General features: G+C 49.5%; 1 protein-coding gene across 2 annotated transcripts in view; it reads right to left on the minus strand.

Moving 5' to 3' along the window:
- Positions 1 to 1,848: 1,848 nt before the first annotated feature.
- The window catches only part of RALGAPA2 (Ral GTPase activating protein catalytic subunit alpha 2), a 129,153-nt gene continuing 113,872 nt past the window's right edge, over positions 1,849 to 17,129 (minus strand). For both annotated transcript variants that reach the window (XM_086460756.1, XM_086460755.1), the window contains 2 exons: positions 15,850 to 15,971; positions 1,849 to 2,003 (listed from right to left, as the gene is read on the minus strand). In XM_086460756.1, the coding sequence (XP_086316882.1) occupies positions 1,849 to 2,003; positions 15,850 to 15,971 (277 nt within the window). The remainder of the gene's footprint in view (positions 2,004 to 15,849; positions 15,972 to 17,129) is intronic.

The raw sequence follows: 17,129 nt of genomic DNA on the forward strand, positions 1-17,129 counted from the left end.
GCCAAGCTACCTTGGGTTACAGGCAATGGTGATAAAAGGCGCAGTCTGACGCACAGACAGACGGACAGATGCTCACATCAACACCCAAGGTCAAGTGCAAAAAAAAAAATGGTGGCCCAAAGGTGCGTTTTGCGTCACCGAAAACCACCTCCCCTCCGCTCCACCCGAGTCAGGTGGCGCTCGGAGGCGCGTGTTTGAACGCCAAGCAGCACAACAAATGCCAAGACCAAAAAGCAACCCCGCGCCCCAGACCTGCCCAGGGCTGGGGGGGCGGCGCCGCACGTGAGGACGGACAGACGCTGATATTCCGAACGGCAAAAAACAAAGCTCACAGGGTGGGACTTGCTTTCCAGCTGCCTCCTCACCCCCCCCGGCGCCAGGAGGGGCAGAGGGGCCTGGGCTTAAGGGGGTGCTCAGCCCCAGCGCAGAGCAGCGACCGATTTCTGCCTCTGGTCTGGCCACCCTCGGTCACAGCCAGCGCTGCAGGATGTCTCTCAGATTAGTTTTTAGGATACAGGGGGGTTTTTTTTGAGCTATAAAAGTTACCGTCCCTAGAAACCTATGATACACGTAGACTGAACTACATTTCCTATTGAAAACACAAGATTTGCTTACTACGCAAAGTGCCAGGGGGACACCGCATGTCCTCGAAAGCTTTCGGATTTAGTTTATTCTAACTAGAGATGCTTCAGGTTGCAGGTATTACTGCCCTGGTGGTGTGACACGGTGAGGTGGTTACCCAAGAGGTGCACTAATTACTCAAACCGTGGTGAGAAACAGTCGTGGCAAATGTGCGGTGTTTGCTCTTCAAAAAGGAATTTGGTTATTTTTCTTGTCCTAGCGAGTAGCTCGCAGAGCGCAGCCAGCGCGTGCACTATCGCAACAGACACCGCAGCCCCAAAGCCAAAGCCGGCGCTGAGCAAGGGGCTCCCGTCTAAAATCAACACAAACGCACGGTGGTACCGGGCTGAACCCGGCCTTGGGCCCGCGCCGGACGGTGCCACCTCTGCTGCAGGTGGGCACCTGACGGGCACCGAGGAGAGGAGCCTGGTCCGCTGCGCTGTGGTGCTGGGCCGGGCACACCCGAGCAGCAGCCGGAGCACTTTCGGCTTCAGGATTTTACATGACAGGGAGCGACGCGCAACCCTGCACACGATACCGTGGCTAATGGCTTTTAACGAGGTGCTGCCACTCTGTGAAACAGGCAGCACCCTCTGAAGTTTGGGTGAGTGACCTCTTTGGTGGTGACTAATTCTTAGCTACACGCACAAAAGTGGTGCTGGGTGACCACAGACACAGAAGGGGGGCAGAGGCTGACCACGGCCTGGAAAGCACCTCCACCATCCACCCGCGCTCCAGAGGAGGGGAACGTTTGTTACGTGGCCCGTCCCATGAAAACCTCTACTTAGACAGAGTTCCCTAACACACCGCCAGGTGCTGACCGGAGTGACGAAAGGCGACGCTCTAAGGTTACGTTAAATAACTGGTTTCAGCACTGGCTCGTGTCCTCGTGCTGCGACAGCGGTACTTGTGCACAGGTGCTCGGGGAGGAGATGTGGGCTCTGCCGCCAGCCACACGCCGCACCCGCACCCGCGGTGACAGCTCCCGTCGCCTTCGTTCGCTTTGCGACGGGAACGCCCGAGTGCGATGCGTGATGATGCTGCGGGTGGTATCAGATCGTTGGCCACGTCTGAATACAAGAACTGCAGTTTTACAGAGCAAACGCCTCACCCGCCCCCTTCAACACGTGCTCATCCGAAACGGCGAGTTCTGTAGAGGCGGGAAATGATTTATCTGTTTCCAGGTCTCTCGGGTTCCCTCGGCCGGAGCTCTGCTCCCGCAGCACCTCAGCTGGAAGACTTGCTGAGCGCGCTGGCGGAGCGGCGAAGCTTCCCGGAGACTCTGCTCTTGGAGGCGCGGGGCAGGGTGGGCGAGGTCTGGTCTGCTAACTCTGTTCCGATGGCGACAGTCAGGTCAGCGCTTGCGCTTGTGGTGAGGCAGCCTGGAAAACACAACGGGCAGAGAAAAAACAAGGTAAGGGAAGAAACAGCCTGCCTGTCCTTGCATCAGAGAAACTGCTTGGCAAAAGGCAGCCCCCCTCCACCTCCTCCTCCAAATTAATCTCGGGGAACATCCTGGGAGAACTGGACATTTATAGCAGAAATTTGGCCCAGGCAGCTGAGGAAGGGCCCTACTGTGCTTTCCTGGAGAAATGAGGGATTTCTGTTTGCCAGCCCCCAGAAAAAGCGAGGTGCGGCTGGGCTGTGAGCGGTCGGCAGCACCCAGGCGAGCATGCGAGCCCCCCGCTTCGGCAGCGCCTGCAGCCCGGCACTGCCAGGCACCTCAGCGGCCCCACGCCAGGGGAGCGGATGGACCCATCCCGCTCACCCAAAGCTCCAGCCCAACCTGTGTAACTCAAACATTTCTTTCAAGCGTGTGTTACACAAAATGGTTTGGTGCTGTGTGTCACTAACAGCTCTGCTGGTCTTAATCTACCACGGAGAGCTGGAAACGAGCTTCCAGAGCGTGGATGCTTTCATGAAACTCTACCTGGAAGGCGTCTTAGCCTTCAATAAAAAACCCTAAAGAATCCCAATTTTTTCTGATCAGTTCCACCACTTAAACAGGACACTAAGTACCCATCGTTATCAGTGCACTCACGACCACCGTTCAAGAACTTTATCTGTGGGCTGGGGAACCTGGATGGCTGCAGCGGTGCCTACGTGTGTTCACACTTTGGTGTTCAACAACGTTAAGTTACGCCTCAATTATTCCCCGCAGGCGATCACGACTAGAGGCCAGGATGAAGTAGGCTGCCTGAATGAGACCGGGCGAGGACGCAGCCATGAAACTAAGCAGCTCCCGCCTCTCCCTGCGCGACTAATGGCGCTCTGAGGAATAGTTGCATGCTGCAACCCGGCCCTGCTCTTGCTGCTGGGGCTCCCACCTGTCCCACGGCATTTCCCCGTGTGAGCACTATTTCATCAGCGCCCTTGGGGTACCGTATTTTTAAACCATGTTGCAGTCTCTCTCTAAGCCTTAAGGCACAGGTATTTTAGCAGAGGTGGGATGGAGGCTCGCACCCAGGAGCTTGAGGACCCAGGGGACACCGGAGGTAGGCTCCAAGCCCCCAGCAAAGGCCAGGGCCAGCCTCAGCAGCCACACGACCACCTCTGAGCTCCAGGTTGCGTTTTGCAGCACAAACCTATTTCCAATTCAACAATGAGCTACATTTTCAGGCTGCGCCTTCATTTGCTGTTAGTTTAAGCACCTGACGATTACAGGGCTATCTGTAATATTCCCGTTCACTTCAGGAGCGCAGGTGACTGACACAGACCCAAGTTGACTCAGCTGCATTTTCAACACGCAGCTCAAGGGATTTGGGGTGTTTTCAGTCTCACACCAAACACTCTGACCCATCCGACCCCATCACTGGGAACTGCAGCAGGCCCGCGCTGCGCGTTTGAACAGCTCGCGCTGGTCCCGTTACTTCTCCGGCAAAACCCTCAGAAACTCCAGGCGGTTTGTGGGGCACAGGCAGCACCGTGTTCTGTTTCCTCACTACCAGGGTTAAAACTTTGTCCTCGTGCTTCGGCTATCGTATTTTAATGACTCAAAGTGGTGAATGGAACAGTGGTAAGGTCCAGCTGCAGCTAAACCCAAAGTACCTCTTGCTTGGAAATCCCCCAGCCAGTTTGCAAACCGTCATCTGCCTTTCAAAGACAATCTTTACTTACCAGATTTGTCCTTCAAGACAATTGACTGAAGGGGAAATATCGCGTTAAAAAAAAGGTGAAAAATGTGACTTAGCGTGCAAAGGCATTTTCTGTGAAAAATGTGGAGCTGTCAGTTTTGGATTAAAAACAAAACCTGCGGTGCTGTTCGTGGGGAGAAAAGCGTGGGGGAGGGCAGGGCTGTGAGGGAGGTATCGTACTTTACATTCCTGCAGTTAAGCAGAATGGCAGATGGTCAAAATAATACAGTTTTCACCAAACGGACAAGCTCAAGCAATATTCATGCGAGCGCTGAACAATGCAGGGCCCGCGCATACGAAAAGCAGGGCCCGGCGGGGGCGCGGGCCAGGCACACCTCGCTCCCGGAGCACCCGCAGCATCCGCCCGCCTCGGGTGCCCGCGCATTCCTCCAGTCCGAACTTTCTTCTGGCAAGTCCTTGGCTATGCCATCGACCTTGAGGCTCCCCCGAAACCGCCGTGATTGATAGGGAGACAGCAGCTGCGGAGTGAGCAAGTCATAACCACAAAAGAGAAAGGCTTTCATACAAATATTATAATTCCACTTGCAAGCTGTCTGGCACGAACTCTAATTACTTGGCCGTCTTGCAAGGGGAGCCTGCAACTTTGTTCAGAGACGAGGCTCCGCTCGCTCAGCTGCGCCGGGGAGAGAAGCCGGGCTGCGCCCGCCCGCCGGCACGCGCCTGGGAAAACTGGGGCCATGTTCGCAGCGATGTTAAGGTGCTCGTGAGAGGCTGAGGTGTTTTTCTTTTTTGCAGTGACGTGGAGGAGGGATTTTCTTCTCTCTTGCTGTGTTTCTTCCAGAGGGTGCACAGGCAATGGGAAATTTTAAGTTGTAAACACCGAGCAGCAGCTCCACAACGGTGCAGTAAATGAGAAAAGTCTTAGTTTCTGACTCACAGGTGGACCAGCAGAGTGCTTAAAATTTACAACCTGTCCAAATACGTGAAATTTGCAAAAAGGGGGGAAAACCCAGCAAAAGCTGCGCTCTTCCCTGCAAGTCACACGGGTTTCTGGGCAGGCACCGCCACAGAGGTGGTGTGCTGTGCAGCTCCCCCGGGCACTTGCCACCAGTGGGCCAGGAGTTGCCCGCAGCATGCTGCTGGCGGCTGCCCTGTCCCTGATCCCATCCCGTGGTGCCCTGGCCACAAGCAGAGGCAAACAGGCCCAGCTGTGACCAAAACGCTTCCCACCACGGCAGGGGCCGGCGTTGGCCATGCCCGGCAGCAGCCGGAGGGAGCAGCAGCCGCCTGGGCAGGCAGTGGGCACCCCACGGGGCTCAGTGTGCAGGGAGCGGGAGGAGATGGGGCGGTGGTGACAGGGACAGGCAGAGACAAGACCCCGAGAGCCCCAAAGCCACCGCGGCCACACGCTGAGCACAGAAGGAGGAAGAGGAGGAGGAGAGCTGTTAGTGATGGAGCGCAACGCCAGCAGCAGCAGGGCCTGCGGGAAGCATCGCTCTTACCTGTGGCAATTACCGTAACGAGACCATTACACATTCTAATCTAAAGGGAGAGAACACAAAATCATATAAATACAGGAACAGCACACCCATCGCGCGCGCAGAAAGGTCGGGCTGGCCGCTCACGGGCACCCAGCACAGCTGAAACCGGCCACGGGCGTCACGGCAAACGGCACACGGTGAGCACCCATTGTAAGGGCAGCTCCCGGCAGAAAGTTCCTTTCCCTGCCCTCAGGGACCTGGACAGAAATGGGTCCCCACGGGCTTTTTCCTTGCCCCTACTGGTCTGTTGATTGAAAAAAACAGAGGCAGGAAATGCTGGCAAAAATTGGAAGGAATAATCGTCTCCCTTCAGCTGTTGCCAACCTTGCCGATACGGCGCGGTGGGACTTGAGCAGCCTGACTTCAGCTACGCTGCCAGTACTGTTAATGGCCGTACAGCTTCCAACTGGGCAGGACTGGAGGCTTCACAGAGACCTAAACCACTATTACGCTGTAGGCAGGTTAGAAAACCAGAGTGAACAGCAGACGTGTCGCTGGGCCACATGCACTTCCCACGAAGGGGAACCCACTCGTATGTGCAAAGCCACACCGGGGCGGCCGTACGCCTGCACGCAGGCAAGATGCATGTCAGTGACGGGCCGGAGGCCTCTGCAGTCTCTTACAGGTACAAGTGCTTTATGGTGGTGAAGACTTAAGCTTTTAAAATACGTTCCTTGCAGGAGAGGATGTAAAATTCACTTAGTAATACAGATAAAAATACACTTTAAATGAAGAGTTATCTTTTGGCAAGCTAGAGGTAGAAAGCTTAGTTTATATCTACTGAACAGAATGAATCTGGTTTCTCCTACGCCAGCTGGGTGTGCGGTCTAGGAAATAAAGATCTTTTAGCAATTTCTCTTCTCCTTGTGAAGCAGATGAACACTCCTGAAAGCCAAATACCTCCCTCTCCCCACCCTTCAGCACATACACAAGCACAGCAATATTGGTACTGGTGGTGGTGAAACATCTTCTTGGACTTCCTATGGAGAAAACAGGCAAGAGCCCTGCCCAGACGAGAGCAATACAGCGCTGTCGTCATGCGGGAGGGTCCAGCTCCTCACCAAACCTGCCTGAACCCTCCTTGGGGACACCACACGCAGAAAATCGAAACTAAAAGCATCTTCTCTATCAGCTCCCTCCCAGGTGCTGTAGGGGTAGAGGGATTTTGTTTCCCCCCAAACTAAACCAAACCAACCACCCCACCAGAAGGCCACCATGTTTCTGTGGCTGACAGTCAGCTTCTCAGGTTGACAATGTGTTCAACAGCAGCCCTGGCTGAGTACAGCAGATACCTCACTCAGCCGTCCGAGACACGGGATCCTGACCGATGTGCTGCAAAGCTGCTGGGTTTGCTTTTAAGAACTACAACAACAAAAAGGGTGTAACTGGTGTGCTATAGCGCTGCTGAAAAGCTCATGAAAAAGACAGCGACTCACTGCTACGGAAATTTCCCCCAGAAATTACTAGATAAAACTAGGCGGTAGGCTACCGCTATTTCTCCTGTGCTGCCATTTCCTTCCCTCACCCCCATCCCCACGAGCGAGCAGGAAAACCCTTCGAGCCTTTGAGCACGTTCACACACGCATTTGAGGGGCTGCTACAGGCCCCTGGGATCGGGCTCCCCGTCTCAGATGGGATCTCTGCAGCATCACCCTGTGCCGTCTCCAAAGCCGGGCGCTGCTCCAGACCAGCCGTTCTCGGCAAGGGGCAAGCGAAACCGAGCCAACCCCTCCTCGGGCATGGCTGCACCCCGCAGCGCGGCCAGGGCCTCCTGTTCCCTGACTGTCCTTGGTAACCCGGGAGGCACTGGCATGATGAGCAGCACGCCGGGCTGTTGCTCGTACTTGGTAAACACTTCTATCGTACGAGAAAGAGGCAAGGAAGGTGGGTCTTGATGTGCAACCCAAGTATGTAAAACAGATTACACCGTCATGCGTGATCATGAAGGATTTTGAAGCTTTATTCTTGAGACGACCCATGAAGTCTTCACACGGGCCATGACCTATCTCCCGCCAATTAACCTGTCAGCCATGACAGGTCTGTGGAAATCTTTGTTTTCCTTCCCAGTAAATGTGAAGGTAATAAAATTCCAGAGAGAATCATAGCAGTAAATCCGCTTAGCATTGTGACATGCTCTGCTCTCCCCTCACAAGGACAGGCTGAAAACACAATATAAGGAGCACCCTGAGCCTGCATGGTCAGGGGAGTCTATTTTGAAGAAATGATCATTAAAAAAAGCGGTGGCTGTGTTCATGCAAAACCACACACGTCCAAACACCAATGGTCTGAAATGCAGGTACAGCAACGAACTGCATTTAAGGATGCAGGAGATCAAATCATTGGAGCTGCATTTGCACCACGTGGCCCTTTTGTGACTTGTCGTGTTGGGTATGAGCTGTTAAAATATTTCATATTTTGTTAGGAGCAACAGCTGCGTGAGGTCTTTCATTTAGCTTCTCTCTCTGAGCAAAGCCCAAGGCTATGTGGTTCGAGCCCAGCAGCAACAGCGGGGATCCCCTGGAAGACCAGGTGGGTGTTCTGGCTGGCAGCTGGGCAACGGCACAAAATGTCACTTGTTGATTATATTTGGAGGGTCTATCAGCTGAATTTACCCAGCTCCTTTTTCCCCCAAACCCAGGAAAAGGCTGCAGAGGAGAGGAGGCGGCCAGAACTGACTGTCCTAAGCCTGCAGCAGCAGCACGGGGTCAGGCCGGAGGGATGGCTCAGCCCTGCCTGTGCGGCAGATCCAGCCCCCTGGAGCTCTGGCTGTGCTTCCAGAGGTCAAGGGCAGCTTTTGTACCGGCCTCCCTGACCAGATCGGACCCCAGCACCCGAGGTGCTGCAACAGCCAAACCATCAGTAAACGAGAAGGTTTGCTCCACTGCTGTTTGGCTATGAAAAATAAAACCAGTAGTGCCTGGAAAAGCTGTTACTGACGCAGCAAGAAAGATCTGAAACTACAGGTTAATCACGGGCAGAAACAACCCTAAAAAAAGCACTGGCAGCTCCCAGCACAGGTGATGAGCACTTGGCACCACCGCGTACCCAGCCCTGCCTGGTTTAGAGATTTGGAAATGAGCCCTAAACATACACATCAGAGTTTTAATTAGTCGTGACTTGGAGCAGCCGCTGATTAGTTCTGCACTGGTCGGCCCGGCAAAGGGACCGCAGCAAGTGTCGGTGGCGGTTCCTCCTTTGCACGCAGGCGTGTCACGCGTCCTGCAGCCTTACGCCGGGGCCCACGGCCTCCCGCCCAGGCGCCGGCAGCCTGCGGCAGCAGGATGGCACCACACGGGCTCTCTCCTCCGCCGTGGCTGCGGGGCTGACGTGCGTCCCTGCAGAGGGAAAATGCAAAGGGGCCACATTGCCTGGAGCCTTCTCGCGAGCTGACAGCTCGAGCAGCTGGAGCTGTCACCCAGCAGAAGAGAGAGGCCCGTCAAACTAATGTTTTCTCCCATCCCAGCGCTGATTGCTAGGGAGGAAGCCCTCCCTTGCCATCTCCCCACTCGGAGATGGTAGCTGGGAGAGCTCCCTCTGAGACAACCAATTAAATGGAAAAAAGAAAGGGCCAGGCTGAGAGCCCTGATGCTGCTCTCAGCCTCTCGGCTGTAGATCCTGACACCGGGCTTGAGGGAGAAGCAACGCCAGCACCTCCACAGCCTTGGGGAAGAGGTGTGGGCTGTACGCCCTCGTAGCTGGTGGGCAAAGGGAGAAACTGCCCTGGCACCCGCGTCAGTCTGCAACAGGGAGCTGCAAAGTCCCAACGCAACCTCCTTACTGTTCTGCAGGGATCTGCACCCTCCTGAACTGGGCCTGGTCAGCCTGGCGCACATTTACATTGGACAGTTGAAGCCAGAGAAGCTACAGGGGGTACAGAGCTGATGCCACCTGACGACTCATAGGATGTACTGGGACTTTGCCCTATGTAATAACAGACCATTTCTAACTCTTACAGGGACGCTGAGAATTTTACTAATTCAAGAAAGTATTTCTGTTTACTGAAAAAATGCAAACTATCATACTGTTAACATGCATAACCTTAGACTTCTTAAAAACCTGAAGGGTCAGACGAAGGCACAGGAGCAGTCCCATGGTGTACTGAGCATGCAGGAGCCTCCTTTTTATTCCTTCGTGTGTAACTGCCAGCAAGGTGTTTAAACTCTTCACACTGCTAAATACATGAGTAGACACCACAGCCTGGAAAGGGTTTTCACTCACTGAGTCTGAAAGAGGAAAAATGGTGTTTCTAATTTCTAGTGTTGTCTTTGCGACTGTAACAAGCGCTCCTGTGGGAGGAGGGATGCACTTCTGCTCGGGCATTGCTTTGTCGTTCAACAAAATTATCGTTTTGTTTATAGCATCCATGTGTCATCACAGAAATCGTTGTCATCTCTCAGTTCTGCCATTAAACTATCCAGAGAGTGGATCAGAATCGCTGTGTCTTGTTATTTGAATACGCTCACGCGGGTTTCCCTAAGTGTGAAGGAAGGAAGGAGGAAATGGAAAATATGAAATGGATTTATTCCATGCGTCTCGCTGAAAGGCATCTCTGGGGAGAAAGGGTACATTTTGGGTTTCTGCAGAACATCCTGACTTTCCTCCTTCATTAAATCAGGTAATTATGCTTGATTCAATTGAAAATTTCATTTGGCACCTTTTCATTCTCTGCTATTGAGCAGCTGCCGTGGGCCAAGAGACAATCTCACCGAGTAGGAAAGGACCATCCGCCCCCAGCTCTGCCTCTCTGCGACGCCAAGATGCAGACAGAGCTCTGCGAGTCCTCAGGTGAGCTGGTAGCTACCGTGGAAGGAACACAGTGATGGGAGACCTCCGTATTTCTGAGCCAAGGGTTTTGAGGCTGGCAGCGATGGAGATGGTTATGAACCTGCCATTTCTGCCGAGGAGCACAAGTTGGAGGCACGGGGAGCACGGTGCCGAGAGCTGCCCCAGCGCAGCGTTCCGTTGCCGGGCACTGCACGCTCCTGCGGTGGTGAGAAAGTCTGTGTAGCTCTGTGGGAGAGGGGCAGGAGAGCCACACACAGGGCCACCAATCACCCAGACCAGAGGGGTGAGGAGCACCTCCTGAATCCGCTTGTGCAGCTTCAGGATCCCTCGGAAGGCAGCCCAAGCAGCCAGTGGGGAGGGACCACTAACCCCGCAGAGGAAGAGCTCTCGTTTGCTGAAGACCAGCTGGAAGAACTACCTGGATGAAACAGAGAGGGAAAGCAGGCCAGGTCCCTGCACCTCCTCCTGAATACTCCTCACGGGGAAGGGGAAAAAAAAAAGAAAGAAAAAAAAAAAAAAGAGCAGCACCTCGACTCCTGCCCGCTTTGGTAACTCTTCCCACTCCTCTGCTCCACCTCCCCAAGCTTTTCCTCTTTGTTTACTGCCTGGACAACCTCTACAACTGCAACGTCTGGCACCTGCGACTGCACACTTTCCTTCTCACCTGCTGGGAGCTGAGTTCACACAGACCTCCTAACGAGCTCTGGGCTAATGATGGAGCTTCTTGTGCTTCCTTCCACATTAAGGGCAACGCCTGTACTGGAGAAGGAAGGACTGAGCACAGAGGTCCAAGCCCGTGTCAAAGCGCTACGTGTCGCCCCGCAGCCGCTCCCGGTCCGGACAGTAACAATTGCCAGATGGTTTCAGCACCGCCTCTTCTCGCACTGGGAACAGCCGAGCCCTGCCAGGGTAGCCTGGAATTTTCCCAGTCCCAGTTACTAGAAATTAATTTTTCAGTTTCAGGCAACACTGTCATATTGCTCAAACCCAACACTTGGCACGTGCTGCGTACGCTGTAATACCATGGCACAGCTACTCATTTTCAGATGTGAATTTTTTAAATATTCAGCTCCATCCGGCTTCCCTAAAAATACGCAAAAATGTTATACAGAACCCCGAGAGACTTTTATTCCACCTAGTACACAGAACCGACAAAACATCCTACAGATTTTTCAAGGAAAATCACAGACAAAGAAGGAAAAAAATCCAGAGAAACCAACCCAAACCAACCCAAAAGGAATCATTGCTCAGTTAGCATTAAAAAGAATGTTTAAGACAGCAGTTACTCTGGGTTTTTTTTTGTTTCTGTCAAAAATACATTTTGAAATTACATGGCCATTTGAATTACTCCTTTTGCTTCAAAGTGGGAAAGATAAAGCTCAGCATCCAGCAAAGAGTGCTTTAAAATAAACCAAATCTTGTTTGTGGTACATTCAAGTATTTTCTACAAGAAATTTATGCATGTGAAAGTCTGGAGACAAAAGAAAAGCATGTGTCACCTTTTCAACAAAAAGGCTGCAAAATCTCAGTTTTATGTAAATAAGCAGGCACGGCTTCCAAGGCTTTAAAACCAGGGAATGCTGAAAACATCTATAGTTCCTCAACTCAAGTGTTGCTCCTGGGCAATGCTATAATATTCATTAAAGAATCCATTTATCAACAGATACCACATGTCAGAGTTTTCCAGCACAGTTTTCCTGACACTCCACTGAAAACGATCCTTTAAAAAATTAAAATGGAAAGCAATAATCCCAGATGCTTTTGCCTGCCGGTTCATTCCACAATAGCTATTAGCAACTAAAAAAGCAAAGATTTACACTATATCCTTTCTGATAACGTCGAGCATTATGCTTTATTTTCCAAATCATTAGCATGCACAAGAATGACCTCATGGTGAACAGATGCACTTGGATATGGCAGTGATTAGATCAGTCCTCTCAGCAGTCAAGTGTGCCCATTTCAATTAACCCTTTGAAGCACTAGCTGCAAGTCTACGCTGCTGAAAAGCAGGTTTGTAGGTTCTCTTGGAAGTAGAAATCTTACTTGCCCTTGTAAGTAGAAAACCCTCAAACATAAATCTTTCTCTGTCGGAAAAGTTATCTCTTTTTCTTTCTAGAATACCTGACTACTTCCATTTCCTAAGGGTTAACACGATTCTGGCTTCTGATCTTAAATGAAAAAAACCCCAGCAAAGGCTTTTTAGTCAGCAGAGGTAATTAAAGTTGGAACGCTTTTGCATCTGTTTGTGCCCGTTTCATTTTTATGACTATTTTAGAGAACACACAAGTATTCTGTTGAATAACTGTTTTTCTATTTGGCTGAAGGAGCAAGAACAGAAAAAGATTGCAGATTAAACCCCCGTCCTCTAAAACGAGAGAAATCTGCAGAGGGAAAGGATAAGAATAATTCAATAGTGTTGGATTACTGAGGATTTCCTGGGCTGACTCTCATACCCAGCCTAATTAAAATACAGCATGTAATGTACCAGTTTAACAACAAAGGACCGTATTCTCATCTTTTGTTCCTAATCTGCACATCCCCTAAATGAGTTCAGGGATGTCCGTTCTGCCTACCAGGCTGCATTTTCAATGCTGAAGATATACAGGGCCAGCTATGATACGTACAGGGCATTCAAGGCTCTACTTCTGAAAACAGCGAAAGAGGTCAATTGGACAATTTTCATGCATAAAATGTAGCACCTGCAAGACTACTTGTGATACGGGAGACTAAGCCAGGGCATACTTGCAAGAAACCCATATCCCATCTGAATCTAGGGGAAGCATCCCCAGAGGCAGTATCAGAAAACAGAAAACATTTAGTTCAAATAAGTAGATCACAGTTAATAACACACCAATAATGTGTGTCATTAACAGCTACATATTCGATTCATTTAATGGTCTTGATTTGCTTCTTATACTGTGTTAACTACTAAAAACAATCTCAATTTTAATAGCAAGCACACTCACTCATTAACCCTTTCTACTGTGCACACGTATACACAGCAACGATGGGATTACAACTGCGTGGTATTAAGAAAAAGATCAGAGGAGAAATAATCTTAAGTTTACCTGAAAAATCTAAGCTAGGCAGGGTTAGTAGTATCAGCTGGCTCTTTACTTGAGAAAGGGAAACAGAGCTGTGTTGGCTCCACATATTTATTGCTCAGCGATTCATTTTTTTTCTGTTTCAGAATCAAAATTCCCCTTTCACATGAAGAAAAATGCCACCCGTACTTCTCTAGTGGCAGACAGCCGATGTGGCAGGTGTAGGACAGGTGAATCTGAGCTCAGAGAAGGTCTAGCTGCTGTGGCACGGGGGGATAGGCTGCCCACTGGAAAACGCGGGGCTGCTGCCGCTCACAGCCTGAGACCCTCCTGCCTGCGCCCACGCCGACAGGGGAATCCCGAACAGTGTTTCACCCCTTTCTGACCATTAGCAGGGCTGAATAGATGGCTGCAAACCTGGCCAAACGGCACCCGAGCTGGTGCTGTCTTTACCTCCGGACGCTGCCGGCACGTTGGCAGCACCCCGGCAATCTAAACCACGACAACCCCGTCACGGGCGAGGCGGAGGCAGGTGCTGGTGCTCCCTCCGTGCGCAGCTCCTGCTCGTGGGATGGGGCTCGCCCAAGCGGAGGCTGGCAACAGCGCCTGGGTCGCCAGCTTCACGTTAAGCCTCCTTGCCAATTGCCAGGATGGCGCTGGACGGAAAATCCATCCGAACGGCAACGACCGACACAGCTCTTGCTCTTGCTAATATTTCACTAAATATGCAAGTAAATCAGCAGGCAAATAATAAAAATAAATAAAACGAAAACGAGGAGACTCTCTGAAGCAAAGATTTTGATGCCAGAATTCATGGCCGGCCTGTGGTTTCTGTGTGAGTGTGAAATAAATTCTGACGTTCGGAAACTCGAAAATCAAGACTTGACTGTGGTAGGTTTTAGTCTTAAAAAAAAAAAGAAATAATAAAAATGCATTTGGGTACTAATGATTTAACAGTGTTCTGAAAAACGTAAGTAGATATTGGGAAACGTTTTAAATATTTCTGGCATACAAAATGTATCACAGACTTTAGGAAGTATGACTACCACATTATCAAATGAATCTGTCCTCGCTTGTTGAGCTAAATTTGTATATAAGATGATCACTGTGTGCTGTAAGAAGACTGTGAAAACGAAATACAATTATGCATAGAGCAAAACATTTAAAATATATCAATATATCTACATTTTTATTTGCTGCTAAGTCAACAGATAAATGATTCAAAGTGCTAACAACACTGGGCATGAAATCTACATTTCTATTGAAACATAATTTTTTTTGTCTCAGACTTTTGGCAGAGTGTATAAAAGAATTTAATTCACAGCTGTTCTACTTTTTAATGTAGAAAACATTAATCAAAGCTTTAAGTTATAAGCTTTTCTAATGTTGTTTAGTATTCCAGTTCAACAAAGATCAATAGAGGCCATCCCTGTGTTTCTTGACGCCTCTCCAGGAAGCAGAGGCGCGATTATGTAAATAGCACCGGTTCCCCTTTACTTCTGCCAGCTTGCTTATCTCCAAAGCCTTCTGCCTGCTGCTACTGGCGACCAATGCAAGGACATGCATATACCTCTTATCTCCGAACAAAGCCCTGAAAGCGCGAGGATTGGAGCCAGTAACGTTAAACAATGATGCACGGCTGATTTTATTTGTAAGTGATTTATTTTAGTAAATTTAATTTCTTCCTTCAATTTTTCAGTTTAGATGGAAGATATTTGCTAACAAGCCAGGCTAAAGAGAAATAGAGCAGATGTCCTGCAACATTTATACAGGTTTGAAATAATCTATTAAACAATCCGACAGAGTAGCAGGGAATAATTAGAAAGTGCCAGTTTCACCCTAGGAGTGCAAGAAAGGGATTAAGGAATCTTTGTTAAAGAGTCCAACACACAGTGACCATATACTTCTTGGGGGCTGGAAAAAGAAATCTTGAGGGTACTAGAAATCTGCATTTCAGAGTCAAAGCTTCCTTTCAGGAGACATTTATTTAAACTCAATTGAAACAGCAAAGTAGTGGTCCCTGTCTTACTGACGGCACACTAACCTGAAACCTCGGCAGGGCACATAAGGAATAAACGCAGCATTCAGCATTACATTTTCATCTTTCAGTAGGGCCAATGAATGATGGTCAGCACTGATGCCATATGATACACATATACAAACGCACACACGTACGTATATCCATCCACCCATGTATTAAAAAAAACTCCAGACAGGTTCCAGGCCAGGTGTTGGAAGGAAGCCTGAAATTTGCTCATCTATATTTAAGGGAAACGCTAGCATCCTGCACGCTGCTACGACTTTCTTACAGAACACTGTTCTTACATTTCTTTTGCATTAATCCCTGACCCCGGTATCTCAGTAGCATAATCCCCATTTAGCATTAGTAGCAACGGCTTCTACTGCGAGGAACTATTTTTCGATAAGTAAGCACCGATTCAGGCGTAGCTTTTGAACAACATATTCCCAGCTCAGCAAGAAACCCACACTCCTGAATGAACCAGAGCACATTACTGAGAGAAAGTTCATTAACCTTGCTAGATTCGGGGGTTAACAGGATAGCTGAAGAAAGGAGCAGAGTGAATAGCTCTGATGCAAAACAAATTAAAATGAATGTCATCATTCCTTTTGATATTCATTAGTTGATTCAGGGGAAGAATGGTAGTCTTAAATTTGCAAGCATTTATCTACAAAAAACAGGTGTACATCTGCTGCTCAAGTGCTTCTTAGTGCTAAAGAGAAGAATAACGTGCAGAGACTCACCAGTTCCACCGAGGGAGTAGCTGGGAGAGGGAGAAAAGACCTGAGCGGCAAAATCCTCAAATGTCATTACTTCTTTATGGTTCTGGATTATTGCTTCGAGATACAGAGCTCTTTCCTCATAACTGCAACGACCAGGTTAAGGAAATCTGCGCACAGAATTAAATGCTGTTACACAACGTCCACGAATGGCAGCACTTCAGATCCACAGCCACACTAACCAGGCTGCACATGGGCATGGAAAAGGGGACCAAAATTGCCCAATGCTGTTTGACAGCTCTGAACACACTTAATGGCTTGAAATAAGGGTAATACCTTTTAGCTTCATAAATGAAAAGCAGTGACTCAGTAGATCTGACAGATTGCTGAAGTTACGGAGGGCAGAAACCAACCCCCCAGACCGCAGGCTTTTTAAACCGAAATCCAGCTTTAACAGACAAGCTGTGGCATTACGGAAAGTTCCTGGTACACAGTATTCCTGTCACAAGGACCCTGTCAGACTAGAAAAATTATTAGATCGGAGAAACAAGCTACAGGACAGAAGAGAACACAGCTCCCCCCCGTATTTGTTTGACCACTGTACTTCTTAAAAGAAACTGACCATAATAAACCCAGTTCCTGAAAGCGTGACGTTTATATTTAAGGCAGGTGCTAGAAGGTGTAATCTTATGTATCCGAAATAAATGATGCACTTTGGAAAAATTTGCCCCACAACTTGCACACATTATAGTCTGCATAATGCAGACAACAAAGCGATCTAAAATCAAGACTATTGCCTTTTAATTAAAACTCGGCAACCTGGAACACACAGCATTCAAATGTGTAATCAAAAACCAGTCACCAATAAAACTTACAAGCGTAACAAGCTGAAGCAACTTTCCAGCTGTCTTAATAGGACCCCTGCTTGCGGCAGCTTTTCACAGCGGAGAAAGCAAATCTTTTCCTTTTGTCTGCAGCTTCTGTTTTCTCAGAAGGTGAATCATACACTTCCAATAACAGGATAACGTCTGAAACAAACCTACAATGGGCTGAAGAGCCTCACGTATGACTTTATGAATTAACGCTCGCAGGAGCCAGTGTGACATCTCATTCTCCGTTTCCTCATTTAAAACAAAAAGTTTTCAGAGCCTCATTGTGTTTCTGTTATGGGGAAATGTACTCTAACTCTGCAAGACTGTTATGCGGGAGCAAAGGCCAATTTAAATTTAGGAATTAGGAGCAGCGAGAATAACACCGGTGACAACATAATGCAGGTGAGGGTATTTAAAATTGAAAAGCATTAC

This window comes from Leptosomus discolor, chromosome 2, assembly GCF_034619465.1.
Source record: "Leptosomus discolor isolate bLepDis1 chromosome 2, bLepDis1.hap2, whole genome shotgun sequence".
Classification (NCBI taxonomy): Eukaryota; Metazoa; Chordata; class Aves; order Leptosomiformes; family Leptosomidae; genus Leptosomus; species Leptosomus discolor.